This window comes from Gossypium hirsutum, chromosome A03 (assembly GCF_007990345.1).
Source record: "Gossypium hirsutum isolate 1008001.06 chromosome A03, Gossypium_hirsutum_v2.1, whole genome shotgun sequence".
Classification (NCBI taxonomy): domain Eukaryota; kingdom Viridiplantae; phylum Streptophyta; class Magnoliopsida; order Malvales; family Malvaceae; genus Gossypium; species Gossypium hirsutum.
Genome location: NC_053426.1, coordinates 3,712,201 through 3,731,616, shown reverse-complemented (window position 1 = coordinate 3,731,616; position 19,416 = coordinate 3,712,201). Strand labels below are relative to the sequence as shown.

The 19,416-nt window shown below is 31.9% G+C and overlaps 2 protein-coding genes across 2 annotated transcripts; both read right to left on the bottom strand.

The window, feature by feature from the left end:
- Positions 1 to 960: 960 nt before the first annotated feature.
- On the bottom strand, positions 961 to 6,026 carry LOC107963783 (signal peptide peptidase-like 2). The gene is made up of 14 exons (XM_016900254.2): positions 5,564 to 6,026; positions 4,981 to 5,139; positions 4,777 to 4,888; positions 4,415 to 4,534; positions 4,154 to 4,305; positions 3,858 to 4,040; positions 3,625 to 3,659; positions 3,074 to 3,230; positions 2,586 to 2,639; positions 2,307 to 2,399; positions 2,029 to 2,171; positions 1,657 to 1,727; positions 1,363 to 1,446; positions 961 to 1,263 (listed from the first exon to the last, which is right to left on the bottom strand). The coding sequence occupies exons 1-14, from the start codon at positions 5,708 to 5,710 to the stop codon at positions 1,133 to 1,135; spliced, it is 1,641 nt and encodes a 546-aa protein (XP_016755743.1). The 5' UTR covers positions 5,711 to 6,026; the 3' UTR covers positions 961 to 1,132.
- An 8,445-nt stretch (positions 6,027 to 14,471) lies between these two features.
- On the bottom strand, positions 14,472 to 19,416 carry LOC107963782 (UDP-N-acetylmuramoyl-L-alanyl-D-glutamate--2,6-diaminopimelate ligase MurE homolog, chloroplastic). Its single transcript, XM_016900253.2, has 4 exons — positions 17,771 to 19,416; positions 17,496 to 17,612; positions 17,236 to 17,411; positions 14,472 to 14,963 (listed from the first exon to the last, which is right to left on the bottom strand). The coding sequence occupies exons 1-4, from the start codon at positions 19,200 to 19,202 to the stop codon at positions 14,841 to 14,843; spliced, it is 1,848 nt and encodes a 615-aa protein (XP_016755742.1). The 5' UTR covers positions 19,203 to 19,416; the 3' UTR covers positions 14,472 to 14,840.

The window sequence follows — 19,416 nt, the reverse complement described above, 5'->3', positions numbered from 1 at the left end:
ACACTTATCATAAAGATTCAATCAAATAATATACATTCAATTCACACTTGAATTTAATAATCCTATAAGCAAATAAATAATTTAGTCATCTATACAATATTACAAACAAAAATAACTTCAAGAAGAATCAAGAAACTCGAGACCTTGGATCTTTGTAGCCAAACTTTGATGATTGTTTTGCATGTCTTGAGAATTATCCAACCCTTCAGTTTTGAGGCAATGGGAGTGTGTCTTGTGACTTCAAGTTTCTGTAGTCAGTGGTGAAGTTAAAAGGGGTAAGTAGTGATCTTTGATCCCTAAAAATAATAAATCTATCATTTAATCCTTTAAAATTTTATAAAATTACACTTTGGTCCTTTCAAAATTTATGATTCAAATCACCCCTATCTGTAGCCAAATTTTGATTACTGTTTTGCATGGCTTGAGAATGAGTTACTCGCTAGGTTGAAGTATGCATGTATATATTGTGTTCTGGTTTTGGGATTATTACAATTATCAAATTATCAACTGAATTGGATTCCTTCCCTTTCACGAGCATGCATGACCATGTCTAATTTAATATTCATTTGAATATCTCTGGGCTTTGATATGTTTTTAAATGTCTCCTCCATTCAATAATTAATTTCAGCAGAATGCCTAATCATTGATGCATTCTTTGTTGGTCCATGATCATTCATTTTTGGAGGCTCTTTTATATACTTCTTGAGCTGTAATGCCCTGTCCTCACCCCTTCCAGGATTTTTGGTATATTCCATATCCACTTTACACTATATTCAAAGTTCAAAATTTGTTCATGATTGTCCTTCTAATAATGTCATCTTCAAAGTTCGAACATGTGTTCTCTCTTTAAGAATGCAATGTAACTTTCGTTTTCATTGCTTATATTTGCAACCACGAAATAAAGTTTATTTTCTTCAAATTCAACTATGGAAATACTTGAAAGCAAAATGAAGCAGGTGGTGGGCTGAAAGATGTAAATTATTTTGGAAGCAATCCTTTGAAGCTTATCAAAAGCACACCTTTTTCTTTTTTCGAATGAGACGTTTTAAATTCATAACATGCCTTGTTTAGCATTAAAGGGCATTAAGATTTATGCTAAGAGTTAGTTCTACAATATATAATTACAAGGATCTTACTTTTCATCGTTCAACTCTTCGATAGTTTGGTGTTCGAGTCGGATATGGGGACAAGGTCTTTCTGGTTCCCCACTTGTCCAGAGAATTCTTAGATCACCTCTCTTTCTCCCTAGGGTCAAAAAGGTTCCTGCAAGAACAACGAGGCATTAACTTTACTTCTCAGCCGGTAATAACACGATTCCGGGACCAAGGAAGAAGAAAACTGATTTTTGTAACAAAAAGTTACCAAGTGTAAAAGGGACAATGTAAAGAAGTGCTGGTTGACCATGTCCATCCATCAAATTTAGTGCAACGTACGTAACAAGAAGACCTGCCACGGGTGAGAAAGGATTAGAAAACTGTCATTTGCAAACCCCAATTAAAAAACAGCTATGGCAACAAAATGAAGAGAATTTTCAGAAGTAATTTTTTCATTCATTTATCGAGAAATGAACTATGTTTTCACAGTCTATACACGAAAAATTATCGGTCCTTTTGTTTTCTGAGACTAGCATGATTTCTTTCTTTTATCATCTCATACCTAAGCCATAAGCAATCATTGCCCACACGAAGTAGCCAGCTCGAAGAGACTTGTTTGCCAGCCAATCATACCTGTACCCCCAACTGATTCAAGTAAGTTCTAAGCAGAATTTGAGAATTCAATGGCCAAAAATGTATGCTTATATGATTTGAAACTTAGCAGACAATAAAAAAGGTTGCCATTTCTGTCATCACATAATCCTTGGGCAGGCAAACGATACACAAGATAATACATCAAATTGCTTTTGTTAGAAGAAGCAGGAAAGGATGATTTCTTCGAAAAGGAAGGTATGAACATTAAGGGACAGGTTTGATTAACAGAGCGTTGAAAGGAATAACATATTTTGTAAGTGAAGACAGCAAAATTTCGAACCTGAGTGAAAATGCTACCAGCAATCCAGGTAAAAGGATATCACCAAATCCTATTATGCTATAACCACCCCATGGATCAAACATTCGTGGGATCTTCAGTAACATCGGAATTCCATCCTGCCCACTTTTATCACCACGAGCAACCTATGGAATAGACACAAGCAGTCAGTGTTGCTTTCTAGCCATTCCATATTTATATATCCTTAATAGTCTAAAGACTAAAACGCCCGGATTCTGATATAGCACATGAACTAAAGTTGGATGAGGTGGATTACTTACCACGATCATCACGCTTTCATGGAACAACTTCTTTGAAACAAAAACCCAGAAGATGTCATATAAGAAAGCGCAACTGAGTAGAACTGTTCCCACCTGATCCGCAAACCAGCTAGATTATATCATAATAACAACGTATTCCCGATAAATAGTAGTATTTGTCAAAACCATGCCATATTTTATTACTTTGGACATTCAAGACAGAAAATGTTAAGCAATCTAAGAGACAGTTCGTACGAATCTAAAATATAACAAGAAGAGTAAAAGGATTTGAAACGCTACCTTGAGATTAGGTACATGGACAATTTGCAGAACTGTGATTATCAATGCAATTCCCTGAAAAGAAAAAAATTTATAAAGTCGAACTCCGCAATGTAATTCTTAATGCGGTATTCTAATACATGATGAATGAGATAGTTCCATCAATGACCAGTTAACAAAAAACATGGCTTGACAGAAAACAAAAAGGATTTCCATCAAAAACCCAGAAGGAAAAAAGGTACCCATGCATTAGTTGAAACAGAAGCTTGTTCAAAGTTCACTCTTTTCCATTTATGGAAAAGAAAAATGTTGCCGAAAAAGATAAGGTATAAAGACTGTATTAAGATGGGCACATTCAAATATTGAAGCACATAGATATTGCTTTAGTGTAGCAACTAGTGAAAGTCGAAAAAGTTTAGGCGAAAAAAAAGGGACATAGTAATTTACAATAAAGCAACTTAGATTATCCCAAATGTATTAGGACAGTAAACAAGATAGTACATCCTTACGAGTATATCTTGACCTATCCAAGCAAAGGAAACATTGCGGTAAACAGCCCAAACAACAGCAAACGCAATGCAGAAAGGGGAAACAGCCAATGTAAGGTATGAGACAGCTCCAAACAAAGGAATTTTAACGTATGATTCTGCAATGCGCTTGAACCACCTGTAAGAAATAAAATTTATTCACAACATTGAAAAGATGAATTAATTCCCTTAATTGATGAAGGTTATAAAATTAAAGAATGGTATTTATCTAGGATCAAAAAGGAAATTAAATTCCTAGGCATCCATGGCAACAAATGTAAGAACATTTTTTTTCATATATTGCTGAAAGCCGGAACTATTATGAAAAAAAAGGGGTTTTAAATTAGATCCTTTTGTTTAACTTCTCATAATTCTTTGATGGTTATCATGTAGAGAATAAAACTTGTTCACTAAGCAATAAATTTACAAGAATCAGTCAACGAATACCCAAAAGTTTACATGCAGGCTTGGCACGTGTTGAAATGCAAACTTCTCATAACATACTGAACTCATACTAAGAAATTCATGAGTACCTTGACAATAAAGCAACCAAGCAAGTTTGAAGGCCCTGCACATAAATTAAATTCAGAGTTACATGCTACTACTTCATTGAAATATATGGAACAATTGAGGAAAAGAACCAGTAATGTTCATAGAAACATGTTTAGTATGCAAAACTATAACATGAATTAAGAGAAGCGGCATATGCATACATGCATGTATAAATAAATAATTACTTGGAATCACACATAAAAATAAGTTGTACCTCCACACCACCTATGCAGAAAAGAACCACCAAGAGCTCCACAAACCAATACGCCATAAGTTTGTAAAGCATAATCAAGAAGCAAGATGCAAAAACAACAAATAAGACAGCTGATCTGGTGTTGATATTCAAAAGGCCACCGGAACCGACATGCCTGGTATCTGGAATTTCATCTAAAGCATCCTGCATTGACAAGCTACAATCCACAAATTAAAAAGCATAATATAGCTGTAAATAAACAGATAAAACTCTAAATATGCTGGAGGGAAATACATAATAAATTAACTGCATGTGACCTTTAATAGTTTGTCATGTTCAATAGCAGCTTCTCTAGCACTCCATGCAGACCAATATGAAGCACACAATATGGTACCAACCGCCATCAACCATAGAAACACTTCGGCTATGTCAACTAGAGGTCGTTTTGGAGAGTAAAGCTGTACAGACACTGCAAAAGTTCAAAGCATTTAGAAAGATATCATGTATAGGTCATAGTAGGGCAATCATATATGCAGATGACAAAATTTAATAAAACAAATATTAGAGTAGAAGCTTACCCGATGAATTACTTGTCAGCATTTTCTCCAAGCTCACACCAGCATCTTGTGGGAGCATGACAGTAGGTATGTGTATATCTAGATCAGTTTCATCGGGATCACATACCATCTTATAAAGTTCTGCACGAGAAGAAACAAGCTTGACCTTTAGCAATGCACATGTACTCCAATGTCTTTCTAGGTCAAACTATTTATAGAAAAATAATTTAAGAAGTTACCATCAATCTCATACTTTTTCACAGGAACCCAAAAGGGTAAACTTCAGAGTAATGACAAAGACACTCAGGTTATTTATCAACAATGCATTTGAAAACCTCGACTGCTTAACACATGCATCAAGTAACTATAGGAAACATTATTACCTTTTTGGTTATTTATAATGAGGAGAGCAGAAGCATTAGCTGCCTGTGCATTATTTGCCTTGGTAGTGAATTTGCAGTGACCTCGGTCCACCATAATGACATCATTATCAAGCTAATAACATCAAAGTTATGCATTCACACTTGCTTGTTGTGCATGATCATACATACATGTAAAAGAGTATTTCAATAGCCAAATAATCAAACCTTATTCTTCGGGTGGCTACAACAATCACGAGGGTCAGAAAGAACGAGGCGTCTTTGATTTGCATTTTTCTCCTTTGACACTATAGCAGTACCAAATCTAGCACCAACACCAACAAACTCCGCATCCTCTATGCCATTAACCCAAGTTTGAACTTTGACCTAAAAAAGTCATGATTAATTGACAATTAAACTCAACAAGATGCAATGGAGAGTCCTAAAACAAAATGACAGAAAGGGCAGGTAATCCTATATGTTATCACCATGAATCATACAAGTAAATAGCTATTATCATTTATTACAATTCCTTACTTAAAAATTGAAAATTTTATAAACTAAACCACTTAGATAAGCAGTAACTATCTATCTAGATAAACAATATACCAGTCAACAAATTTATCAAACTGAAGCCAGTCTAGACAAATTTGAGTCTTCAATAAACTAAATTAGTTCTAAAGAAACAAGATTTAAGTGTTTACTACTACCAAACTCAATTAAAAAGGAAAAAAAAAACAAGAATTTAAGCAAAACCCAATTGAGAAAATCAAGAAACAGGATTGGGTAAAATACAAAGAAGGATGCTTACAAGAACGAAGTCGTTCTCACAACCAGGCTTCTTGGGAGCTGAATCATCGTCGTGTACTATATCACCGGCGGTGACGGAACATGGGTGACAGACAAGTGAAATTAGAGCTGATACTAAGATTACTTTGCAAAGACTTTGCAAATCCATTAATGGGGGATTTCAATCTTCTTCTTTTTCTTCTTCTTCTTCTTCCTACTAATTCTACTTGTTATAATTCAACTTCAAGAGGACCCTTTTGAAAGTGCCCTTTATTTCTGTGCATCACATAAATGTTTGGTTTCTTTGGGAATTGTTGGGATTTGTTCCATAAAAAATTAAGAAAAAAAAACAATAAAATTATTAAAATAATGAAACGAATGCCATAAGCAAGGCAACTGTCAAAGCCTCAAAGCTAAATGGTCCACCTAACTGAAAGCTTGTGAAAACATACCTCCGACGTCGTTCTTCGTTTACTAAGCTAATTGGCACAATTTGCAACCTACAGACAAATTAATATTAATATTTTCTTTTTTATTTTTATCTTAAACTTACATTAACATTCTTATCATTACCCCAATTCAATTAAAAATTTATTAAAAATATTATTTTACATGTAAAATAAATTATTTATTACAAGGCCTTTTTTTGTATTTTTATAGTTTTATATGAAATCAATAAAATTCAATCATAATGATATTTAAAATTTTGAACCCGGTTAAATTTAAGTCAAGATCTCAATTTTTTTATAAAATTTAAAATATATTTACTACGTAATTCTATTTTTCACTCATAATCTAATAACCCATTTAAATAAAAATAAAACTTTTTATGAGATAAAAAAAATGATAATTAAATTATAAACAAAACTTTATTAGCCTTCCATCTTTGCACATATAATTTATTTTAATTAGTGATTTTTAGTTATTTTAATTAAATATTTTGTATAAAAATATTTAAAAAATAAAAATATCATTATAATAATATTTATTATTTTTTAAAATACTTTTTTAAATTATTTATTAACATATTTTATATTTAATTACTTTGTGACGTTAATTTAATTAATTTATAATTAATTCCTCACATCAATTTAATCAAATATTTAAAGCTGATTGAATATTAACTCATAGGAAATAAGTGGGAGCATACTTTTCACCCCTATTTAAAGGTAGGAAGGAGTTATGGAAAAATTTTAATATTTAAGGAAAAATTACACTTGTAGCCAACGAATTATTAATATTTTTTATCACTTAACTATGAAAAATTACAAAATAGTCACTCGACTATTCAATTTTGTCTTTTTTGACCACTGACTAGTTAATATAAAAATTAAAACGCCCAAAAATTCAATATAATTAGGGGATCAAAAAGATAAAATTAAATAGTTCAATGACCATTTTATAATTTTTTATAATTAAATAATAAAATAATTAATATAATTTACCTTAAATTTAAAGTCTTCCATTGTAATCACCTCCCTTAGTCCAACCTATTTTTGCAAAAAATAAAGTAGTGAGTAATTGGGTGTCTTTTAGTATTTTGTGGTCTCACCTTACATCATGAGTGTTTCTTGCACATTTTGCCCATTTCTCAAATTGCATATCAAACAAGGAAATTTGCCTATATTTTGTAAAGGAGTCATCTATCTTTTCAATTTCCACTAAAATTTTTTCTTAAATGTCTTTTTAAAAAATTATGTTTTAATGTTATTTAGACAAAAAAATGTTAAAATATACTGTCAATTAAACTTGTTCACGAATCAAGTTATCCGCCTAGGCCCAAAGGTCTGTCAAAATTTGAGAGGATTTTGGCAAAAATATTAAGCCCAAAAAATGAAATTGGGCAAAAAAATTCTGCCTGTTTAAAATATGGGTTGGGCACAACCCGACCCGTTTTAATTTTATAATATTTTATATTATGTTATTTTCATATATTATGTAATTTAGAACACATTAAAAAAATAAACATATACTAAATATATAATATTACTCTAAATAATGTTAAGATGATTATATAAAAAAATTCAATAAATAAAAAATGTATACAATTATTAAATATTAAAATAATATAATATGTTTTTTAAAAATTTTTAAAAATAATAGGGGCGGGCCTAAAATGGGCTTGGGTTAGTCTTTTGTAAATATGGACAAGTTTGGGAAAAATTTTAAGCTCAGATTTAAGGTTAGGCCGAACTTAGACAAGCATAAAATATATTAATATCATGTTTAGACCCGGCCCGACTCAACCCATGAGTACCTCTACAGTCAATCCTTATGCTTTAAAATTTTTAAAATTTAGTCGTGATAGTTAAAAAAAGTTAAAATTATACCCTCTTATCTTTTTTTATTTAAAAATCTTACTTCAATCATTAATATCGTTATTATTTTTCAGCAAAATTTGTCAATTTTTCATATTAATTAAACCATCTTCATATAAACAAATTAAATTGATCAATTCTGATAGAAAATATTAACGATGTTAATAATTAAACTACCATTTTAAAATATCAACAATATATTTTGAACAAACAAATTTAATAAATGAATATTTTCTTCCTTTTAATCTTCTCACGAATAGTACCCATCGGAGATTTGAGCACATAAAGTTTGGAGAATGTATTTAGGAAATCCCTCTATTATAGGAACTGTATTATATTAATCTCTTTAATCTTAAATAGATCAATTTAATCCCTTTACCAGTAAAAAAAAATTAAATAATGTTAAATTGGAACATAATTAACATTTATTGTTTTAAAAAAATGACATGAATTTTTTTTTTTACAGTTCAATTTCAAACAAAATGTTCTATTTGCAGGATCATAAGAAGTTTTTAAAATATAACTCATTATTAACGGTAAATATTAACTCTGTTAAAATTTAATTTAATATAATTTTATTCTTTTTAATAGTATAAAGACTAAATTGATCATTTATTTAATTTGATCCAATCCGTATAATAGAGAAACCTACCAATTACTCTATTTTAGATATGAGAATATGTGCAAAAATTATTCATTATCTTTTACTATTATTGAAAATTAAGGATTTGCCATTGACATCCAATTACAAAGTACCATTTCAAGAATCTAACCAAATTGAACTATATTAATGGAATACTTTTTTTATAGAAAAAAAAAGACCAGAAAATCAATGTTGTTGCTGTTGAACTATTGTCTGAAAAGATTTCCATCTTTGATGTTTTGCATCTGATATGACATGAAGCAATGGTGATTGTTTGATGCAATAAGCTGTGATAAATTATAGCTTCCTCCTCCATTATTCATCATCAAACTCGCTGCTTTCCCATTATCCTTTGTAACACACTGTGGATTCATGCTTGAACCAACAACATCAATGGCTTGATGAAATGGGACTCCAAATCCACTTCCAATACTTGAACTTGAGGGACTAGTTTGATTAATGGAACCCATATTTTTGGACCCCATCAATGCTTGAAATGATCCTTGATTAGGTGACATGTAGTTATAGAATGAAGAAGCATCAAGCCCTTGATTTGCAACAATGGGCTCAGTTGGTTGACCTGAAAGACTATGTAGGAAATTCCGAGCAACAGATGATCCGAACTTGTCTCCGTTAGTACCGGTCATTTTGCCTTGATCTTTGGCTACTTGATGGTGGCAATTGTTGCGATCAACCGCCTTTTTGCCTTTCGTAGTGCCTTTTTGAGCTTCTATTGCCAATATAAAACTCTTATGACCTTGCAACTCCTTTACTTGTCCGGACTCGACTCGATCTCCCGATAAGTTCATACGGTGTTGGATTTGGATACTTTTCTCTGTGTTATTCGGATGTTTTTTGTGTTGATCGTCCACTTTCTTAGCCTTTTTCATTCCTCCGTGACCCTGTTTTCGTTTCTTCGGTTCGGGACGAGTATAATCCGATATCAATTTCTTCATTTCCTCCAACATCCATTTCAATAAATCTTGTTTTGTAACTTTAAGATCCTTCAATAAAGATTCCATCAAGTTTTTAAGTTCATCCAATGGATCAGCAACATGAACACTTGTTTCATTCCTATTTAAATCAACTCCTTCCCTGGTTTTACATTTCTTGGCATTCCCAATCGATTTCATATCGTCGAACGAAGAATCGAGGCTGTCACCTTCGTTCCTCCGTAACTCCCACCTCTGTTGAAATCCCAATTCTCCCATTGATGCTTATCAAGAAGATCCAAAAGTAATAGAACTTTTACAAAATGGTCCACAACTGAACTCAATACAAAGAACAGATGAAACCTAGAATTTAAAACAAATAGAAAGGTATAATTAGAAGGTAATCAAAGCAAAATAGTTGGCTTTTTTGTTGTCTTTTGATATGTTATGAATTACAAGATTTGCTTCCCTGTATAGTCCCATTAATTCCATTTTACAGTTTTTTGTGTGAAATAAATGGATAACTCATACTGATGATTTCACTTGACTGCCAAGTATGTAAGGATTTTTCCCTTAACAAGAAGAATTTTGCTTTGGTTACCTCCTAAAGTTCCTTTGGATGGCCAGCACGTTTACCCGTGGTTAGTATATCTTATAATTTGAATTTCATTTTTATCGAAATTAGATTGAGTTGATTAAAGAATATCTTGTAGATCTCGTTATCTAATCTTATCTTTATTAGAATATTTGTAGTCTTTTTTAGAAGACTATTTTGGTGGGAATTTGATTGTAATTGATATATATTTTAGCAAACAAATCTACCCTGTTTTTTTATAAGATAATAACAATTGTACATCAACCATAGTACCCTAAGCTAGAGGAAGAATTATCTCTTCCTAATTGATCCGCTACCACTAAAGGTATATCCTGAAAAACATGTGAATCAATAGGAAATTGCTTCATCAATTCGGCAATGTGCAATCGTATTAACCTCCCTTGAGACATATTGGATCACTACCCTCTATTGACTTCGGACAGTTCAATAATTCTTATAGCTAAATCCCTATTCAGTTAACCTTGAAAACTATTCTGAATGGATTCAATAGCAAGACAACTATTCGTTTCTACAATGACATTTTTCCATTTTGCCTTCCATGCAAACTGGAGGCCATCATAAATAGCTCATAACTCATCTTGCTCAACATTACTTCTCCCAATGTTTCTTTCGATTCCTCAAAGCCATTTACCACATTCATTCCTAGCTACAACCGCCGAAGATGCTAGCCCCAAATAAGAATTACGTGCCCCATCTGTATTCAATTTAATCAATCTACTTTAAGCTTGTTTATTTAGATGATACAAGAGCTAGCACTTATATTTTGTTCAGTAAGAAATTTGTTTGAGAGTGCATTTTTGTTAGACCAAGCATCGATGGTTAGAAAAATCTCAAGGACAATAAAAAATAAATAATCCTAACAAATAAGATCATATAAACACAAATTAAGAAAGTTATTTATTTTAATTTTTATTCTTTTTGCAGATAAAACACAAATGGTGTGATAAATTGTTGTTTGTTGGCATCATACACTAGGTTTCATATGTCACCCATTCCCTTTTCCTAAATTTGTATTGGAAAAAAACTTTAAAGATCAAGTTTTTAATTTTTTTTACATTTAATGCAATAATTTTATTAAATTTAGTAAAACATAATACATTTGTTATATTTATATATCATGCTAACCCATGCTAGATTAACAGTTTTTAGAGGAGATTTTCTCTTTCTTACATGTCAAGAAAGAAGAATTTTTTTGTTAGACTTTAGTGGAACTAAGAGTTTGACTTCTTTTTTGCAGTTAAGATCCTCGCAAAATGAGTAAGCATTTTAATAAATGTTGCAGGATTGCCCTTGATCATATCCTTCTTCTTAAATTTTAAATGAGGAGGTGAAAGTGGTCCAAAAGTTTTGAAGAAATCTTCATTCATGAATAAGTCTCCTTCTAATCTTCATACCCAATACCTCAATTCTAACTCTAGTGCATAGCTCCTATTGGTTATCTACAAAAATTATAACAAAAAAGAGTAAATTAATGGTGCAACCAAAAGATACATTTCTAGTTGGATCATGTTTATTGCAATTACAAAATTAAAGAAAGCTATCAATTCTTTAATTATATTTTTTATTTACCTCTTTGGCTAGAGGGTGATTCGAAGCAATGAACTTATTTCCTTGGCTAATAATGGTGGGATACGTGCTACCATCAATGACATATATTTTTCAATAAGTAAAGTCATTGTTGACGATAGGAAAGAATCCCCATTGACATCTAGGCATTCTTTGTTCCAATTCCTTGCCAAAATGATTGAAGGCAACTATGACTTGCATGTATTGATCTTTAATGTAAATGTCACTTGCACCCAATAAGACCACTTGAAAGAAAATTCCAAAAATGATTAGTTGAAATTGGATGACAAAATGTGGTTGTTCAGTATTTTAAGGTAAAACTTACCTTATTGTGATGGGTGAAATGACAGTTTGATATGGTGATGGTAGTGGAATCTTGTATTGCATCAATAAGTCCAACTTGACACCCAAACATTGAAATATCATCAAGCCAAACATTTAACGATCCAAAGATAGAAATCCCTTCTCCATCACCAACCATTCGATAACCATAATGATCTTCAAAGTTTCTAATTAAGCCACTTTGGCTTTCAACAATGTGATGAACATGAATGTTGTGAATTATGACATTGTGCACAAATTGAAGTGTAATGCCACATCCATGTGCTATATGAACATTAGCTCTATGACCATTAATTGTCTTGTGGCTTTGAACTAATAGCTTTTGTGATAATTTTTATGTTCATATTATGAGCAAAAATTATCCATAATGGCCTTTTCTAGATCACAACATGACGTAAAGTTCCTTGTTTAGGGTTTAAGACATCGTCGTCAGTATTATCTGTCACCAAATAGTACTCGTCTTTATTTCCACCAAAAGTTTTGTGACCAAAAACCAAACACACATTTCGCTACTCTTTTGCAATTCTTGGCCCAATTCTTCTTGTATGGCCAACACCTATCAATTGGATTAGTAGCCAAGCATGAACCAGTGTACTTTTTATGTTTACCCCTCAAGTATCTTCTTGTATTATTGGTAATAACATCCTTAAATTCTATGATTTGGTTGGCACTAGTTCTATTGAGAGCCTTGCAACAAATTGTCCAAGATAATATATAATGCCCCTATTTAACACATCTTTAAGAAAAGAATTAAGATCTTGTAAATGGTTGGTAATGTGACAAATTGACATATTTATTGTGCTTAATTTTGATAAATTCTTAAATGAGAAACTACTAATTTTTGGGTGCAAAAGCAAACTTGGAAAATCAAAAAGAGTAGGAAATTGGGCTGCCATGAAAGTTTTGAGCTGAAGAATAAAGTTGATGGACAAGAACTTTTATTATATTAAAGAATTTAAATATGATTAAACTTTTAGATTTTTTAATATATATTTATATATTGGTTTAATTAGGCATAAGGCATTTTTCTCCAAATTTAGAGAAATAGGCCTTTTTTTACGGAGAGAAATCGAAAACGTATCTTGGGAAAAACGCTTTCTAAAAAATGATTTCTACAAAATGCGTTTTTTTTAACATATCAACTTATCTAGTTAGATTGTCAAATAACAATGATTTCATTCTTAAGTCTCAAGTTTAGTTCCTCTTTTAAGCACATTTTTATTTTTTATATGATGTTGTTTCAATTTTTTTTATTTTTAATTAATTTTTTAATTAATAAATATATTATTTCTAAGTTTTTTTTTATTTTTAATTCATTTTTTTTTAATTAATAACTCTTTTATTTATATAAATAAAATAATAAAATAATAAATATGTAATTATATAATAAAAACATATATTTTATATATACCATTATGTTAAAATATTTTTAATTAATAACTCCTTCATTTATATAAATAAATTAATTATTATACAATTATATAATAAAAATATGTATTCTTTTTATATTTATCATTATGTTTAATATATTTTATTTTTTAAAAACATCAACTAATTTTTCTTAATATATATATTTTTTGTAGATAATTTTTATACATGAAATATTTATGTTTTAAAAAGGTTAGATTTAGGGAGGAGGAATCTTAGATGATAGCAGTGGAGATGTGGTCGTTGACTCCTCAGAGGGGGAGTACATCTCGTTCAAGGAGACATTGATGAATTCATTTGGAGGTAAAGAGGTAATACAGACACCCAAGGCTGTGAAGTAAGATGTTGATATTGAGATTCTAGAAGGTAATACAATGATCGTTTTTTACTTAATATATCTTTCAGTAAAATAATTTTTGTTTAGAATAGTTGTTATTCAAATAATCGTTGCTCAAGAATAATTATGTTTAAAACTGGATTTTAGTTAGAACAACTGACATTCAATGTAGCTGTTATCAAAAAGCAATTCTTGTTAAGAACAGCTAAAGTTTGGAACAATTCTTGTTTCAAATAATGATGTTTTAGTAATAGCTATAATTAGAACCATCATTATTTGAAACAACTTGTATTTAAAATAATTTTATTTTTCCGAAAGAGTCATTATTCAAAATAAATTTTATTATGAAAAGCATCACCATAAAACAACTCTTGTTAAAAACAACTATGTTCAAAACAACTCATGTTTGGAACAAGTTAAAATAATATTTATTCAGAAACAACCCCTTCTTACACTCCAAGAGATGTTCCGCGGAAGATATTTCATATGATATTACTTCACCAAAGTACAACAAGTGGAAGTAACCCTAAAATATATTGGGGGTTTTTTGAGTTATTTTCACTCTTGAAATATCCGAAAAATTTAACTTGGCAAAACAGATACGAAGGTAATTAAAAAACTTTCCTCTTAATGTTTTCTTGTAACATTGAGTGTTTCTCACTTTTAGAAACCTAGTGAATTCTTATTCATTATTCACCATCACTTACAGAATCATTTTATAATAAGAAAATCATTAATGTCTACATGATTGAAAAATATTAATTATTATTCTCATTAATTGCTAGCTTTATAACTCCTATTCTTGAAATACTATAAATACGAGTTTTTCACAACTAGTAAAAAGAGTTTTGGCACATTAGCATTCTAAGTCTTAAAGTTATCCTTAAAATTCTCTCGACTTAATTTTTTTGTTCAACCTTATTATCAGCCACATTTCCCTTTCTTCACCATACTAACCACCAACTATCGCTACGTTTAGTGTTACCAAATCTACTTCAGTCTTCCTCTTCGCTTTCTTCCGATGCCTCCCATTTATTTATTTGCAATGCTACCTCTCTCTCCACCTAAGAACCCTCTACACGAAGATGAACCTACCGCCATGTGAATTCACAAGTGTTTATCCAGCTTGGCTAAGTACATTAACATATTTCAACGCATCTCGGCACTCCTCACGATCATCAAAAAACTCTTTTTTGTCACCTTGAATTAGATATGTTTCATGGCCTTTACCAGCAACCACCTGCAACCGATAGTGGATCAAATTAGCAAATACACATAGCACATAATTATGAGCTAAATTAAGCTAACTGCAAGTTGCATCAGGAAGATTGTTTTGTATGTAATTGGTAATCTAAAGATATAGCCCTTAGTCAATGGGATCATAGTGAGCAAGTGATTGATTTAAGTACAATGTTGTCTAAAGTAGAGATAGCTCGTTTTGTTTATCGGAGAAACATTAATTCTCAAGTAAAGATAAAGATATATTAGTTTGCATTGACAACACATTGAACTAGACCTAACATATATTAATCTTAAAATCATTTAAAGATTAATTCACTCGTAAAGTTCATTGTGTATTCACTTTAATCCTCTGTAAATAACTACATGTGTTTGACTATATACTTTGATGCATTGGTGACTAAAGCATTTCATACTAGTCAATTCCAATTCGGTATATTGGGTAAATGACTGATACATGATGTAGCTTGACTTAGAGATAGTGGAATCATAACTTGCATTAGAAGTTAAATGTATTCTCTAAATGACATTGAATGATTTATGAATTGGGAAATCAATTATGGTACTTCTAGTGATTTAACTCCAAGACTAATAACAATAAAATTAATAGACGAAGAGGAACTTAATTACATGTTATCATATATGACCAATTGATCCATCACTAGTTTACTAACTCTTTAAGGGAATATCATGTTAAATTATGAAATAAGCACCTAGATTGAAATAATCAAGAATCCACCTCTTACCAACTTAAGAGTAGAGTACTACCAAAATGATCTCAACATCACTTTGAAGATTCAACATCAAAAACATTTGCATGATTATTTTGCTGCTCCTATGGTTCCAAAATTATCTTTATTATTTGGAAATCTTTCTTTATGTGCCCAAACATCTTACAATAATAACACTATTTTTTCTTGAACAGCGATCTAGAATAACTTTTGCTTGAATTTCCACCTATTGACTTAAATCTCCCTCAAGCAACCTAACCTTCACCTTGATGATTTTCACCAGCAATACTAGTGAGTTTCTTTCTTAACTCACTAGAACCTAATATCACCTCCTCAAGAGAAATAGCATAATGACTGTACAACATAATATCAACAAAATTCTCATATTTTGAAGATAAAAAAACACAAAACAATCAATTTTTTATCCTCATCATCAATTTTAATATCAATATTGTTAAGATCCATGATATAGAATTAAAGGTGTCAAGGTACAGTGAAATAGGCGTACCTTCCTCCATTTTCAGGGTATAATGTCGCTACTTAAAGTATAGTCGGTTCATCAATAACTTCATAATGTACTTACTCTTTAATAGGAACCACAAATTGGACATGGTGGTTTCTTTGGCTACCTTTTGTACATCACCCAGACTTAACAAAATACCACAGTATACTTTTTTCAGTATCTCATATTTTTATTATCTCTAACAGACAATGCCTTAAGCAATTCTTGTTGAATCAGCATTAGTCGCGTCTTAAGTGATAATGAAAGTAACAAAAGAAATATCATAAGCACGACCACTTTGCAAATACAGTAAAAGCAATCAAAACAAAGCTCCAATGCCAATGGATCGACCAAAGCATGTTAATATGACCACAAATAAATTTATCAAGAAAAAATAAGACACTATAAGAAATATCATGCAAGTAACCTACATCTACAAGTAGAGGCAATAATAAATTTCACATAAATAAAAGGAAATATGACCATAAATAATAGGAAACACATGATTCAACGAACTTAAAACCTACATCTACAAGTAGAGGCAATAATAAATTCCACTATAATAACAAAGTGAAGATTAAAAATGTTTTGACACTCAAAATACAACCCGAAAAGCTTACAACTGACACTTGAAAAATAGGCTTACATATGTGGAAGATATTTCAAGATTAATTTTTAAGTTACGAATATGGATAATTATTTGATATACTAGTAGTGTAGTTTTTTACCTCCACAAGTGAGGTTAAGAAACCATCATTTGTACTCAAAATACTCCACCAATATATCAAATCATAATTCTATTAGTATTGTTATATTAAATGTAATAGTTTATTTATTATTATTATTTTGGAACATATCTATTTACCTTTTAATTTCTTAATTTCCTTTTCAAAATTTTCATTATACTTCAATTTTTTTTAAAATTCCTTCTAGCGTGTTACTAGTGTTATATAGAGAGAGAGGTAATGTGCAACTCTTTTGTAATGAGGACTGCAGTTATACAAGGTCAGAAAAGAACATCCAAGCTTCAGAAAACTTACAATCATATCGCCTTCTTTGCCCATTGCGACAGCACTACGTATAGCCACTCGCCTTGTACTATGCACAAAAAGCTGATGACCATTTGGCAGAGGTGGATAGTAATCATTTTCTTCATATTTCAAATAATCCTGCATGGTCCGTCCTACACCGGCTAACATGTCATCCAAGATGTCCACTGATTAAAGAAGGAAACAAGCAAGTAATTAGCCTCAATGTTTCTCAATAACTCATGATGATTTTACTGTTTTCTTATACTTACATGGATCTTCACTCCTCGGATTATCGGATGTAAGAATCGTCACTTCACTTTTATCTGTTGATATTTTGGCCATTGTTGGTCTTTTCCACTGGTCCCTATCCCCTCCACAACCAAGAACTTTCTCCCAAATAACATAATTAGTTAGAAATTAAAGGAAAAACCAAAACAAAAAGATAATCACTTTTATCTGTTCGGGTCAATTTCGTATTTGGGTCAATCAGTGATTTTCGTTTGAAGCAGAAGTTAAAAGGAAAACACAAAAGTGAGAAGCCTACCAGTAATAATCCTCTTTGGTGCAAGCTCCCTTACAAAATCAAGCAGTCTATAAACAGCATCAGGAGTGTGAGCATAGTCCACAATTACCCCAAATGCCTGCCCTTCATCTATTACTTCACACCTGCCAGGAACAGCATCAACCTTTTCGATCCCTCTACCAATGTCCTCCAACGAATCTGCCCCTACTGCAATCCCAACAGCCACAGCTGCAAGAATATTATATATATTATGCCTTCCAAGCAAACCTGATGAAATCTTCAATACCCCACGTGGTGTATTAACCAAGACCTGAGTCTCAAACAAGGACAACTCGAATTCCAAGGGATGAACATCAGCATTCTTGTTATCCATTGCAAAGGTCACCAAAGGAACGTCAGGGTTGCCTTGGGCAATAAAAAAATGTGCATTTGGATCATCAATGTTAACAACTTTCCTATGCCTCTCAGGATCCACCATCATTTGGAACAATTTTGCTTTAGCTTTCCTATACTCTTCCTCAGTCACATGAAAATCTAAATGATCCCTAGTCAAATTAGTAAACACAGCTACATTGAAATCAACCATATTACACCTCCCTACAGCTAGCCCTTGAGAAGAAACCTCCATAACAACTGCTTTTGACCCATTATGCAACATCTTAGCCATCAAATTCTGAACTAAAACAGCATCTGGGGTCGTATATGATGATTCCAACTTATTGTCCCCATATACATAATAAGCAACCGTGCCTAGCAACCCAATTCGAAGACCCATAGCTTCATACATGCCTTTTATCAAATAAGACGTCGTTGTTTTACCATTGGTCCCAGTGATCCCAATAACAGCCATATTCTTCGATGGGTACCTGTAAAAAGAAGCAGCTAGCAAAGGCAAAACCAAATCAGTATCTTCAACAATGACCAATGCCTTGCATCTCAAGGTATCTCCAATGTTAATCTCTTTACTTGCTATAACAGCAACAGCACCTCTCTTATCAACTTCATTTATATACAAATGCCCATCAGTTCTCGACCCAACACAACAAACAAACAAATCCCCAGCACTAATCACCGTAGAATCATGCTGTATCCCTGTTATTTGAACCCCTAAATCACCATAAACCGAAAGCGGCACTACTTTACTATCATCTAAAAGCTCAGCTAAACTCATTTTAAACTTGGGTTCCACAAATCTATCTTCATTAATCTTACCATTACTCTCTTCTAAATCTGACTCGTTTTTTCTAAAATCTTCTTCTTGGACTTTGCTATCACGGGCGGCTTGGCAGTGGATTTGCTGGAATTTTTCCACGCCGATCGCCGGAAGCCGGCGAAAAGGTTCACCAAGAAGATGGCGGCGGTGGTGGTGGGGGTGGCGCGTTTTTAGAGAGAATTGGTTGTAGTGAGGAGAAAGAAGGGTGGGGGGTGAGAGAAGGGTGAAACTGAAAGCCATTGCAAGAGCTTCAGTACTTGGAGTTGCAGTGAGGTTTTAATGAAGACAGATCAGGGTCGTGGTTGTTGAAGGCTTATGTTTCTTTAGTGAAAATGTGGAGGGGACAAGGGGTGGACAAAGGTCTTCAATTCACAGGTATCGACACTCAGCGAACAGTGGGATTTTTATATAGAGAGAGAGTTATAAGTAAACTACAACTGTGTAAATTCTCCTT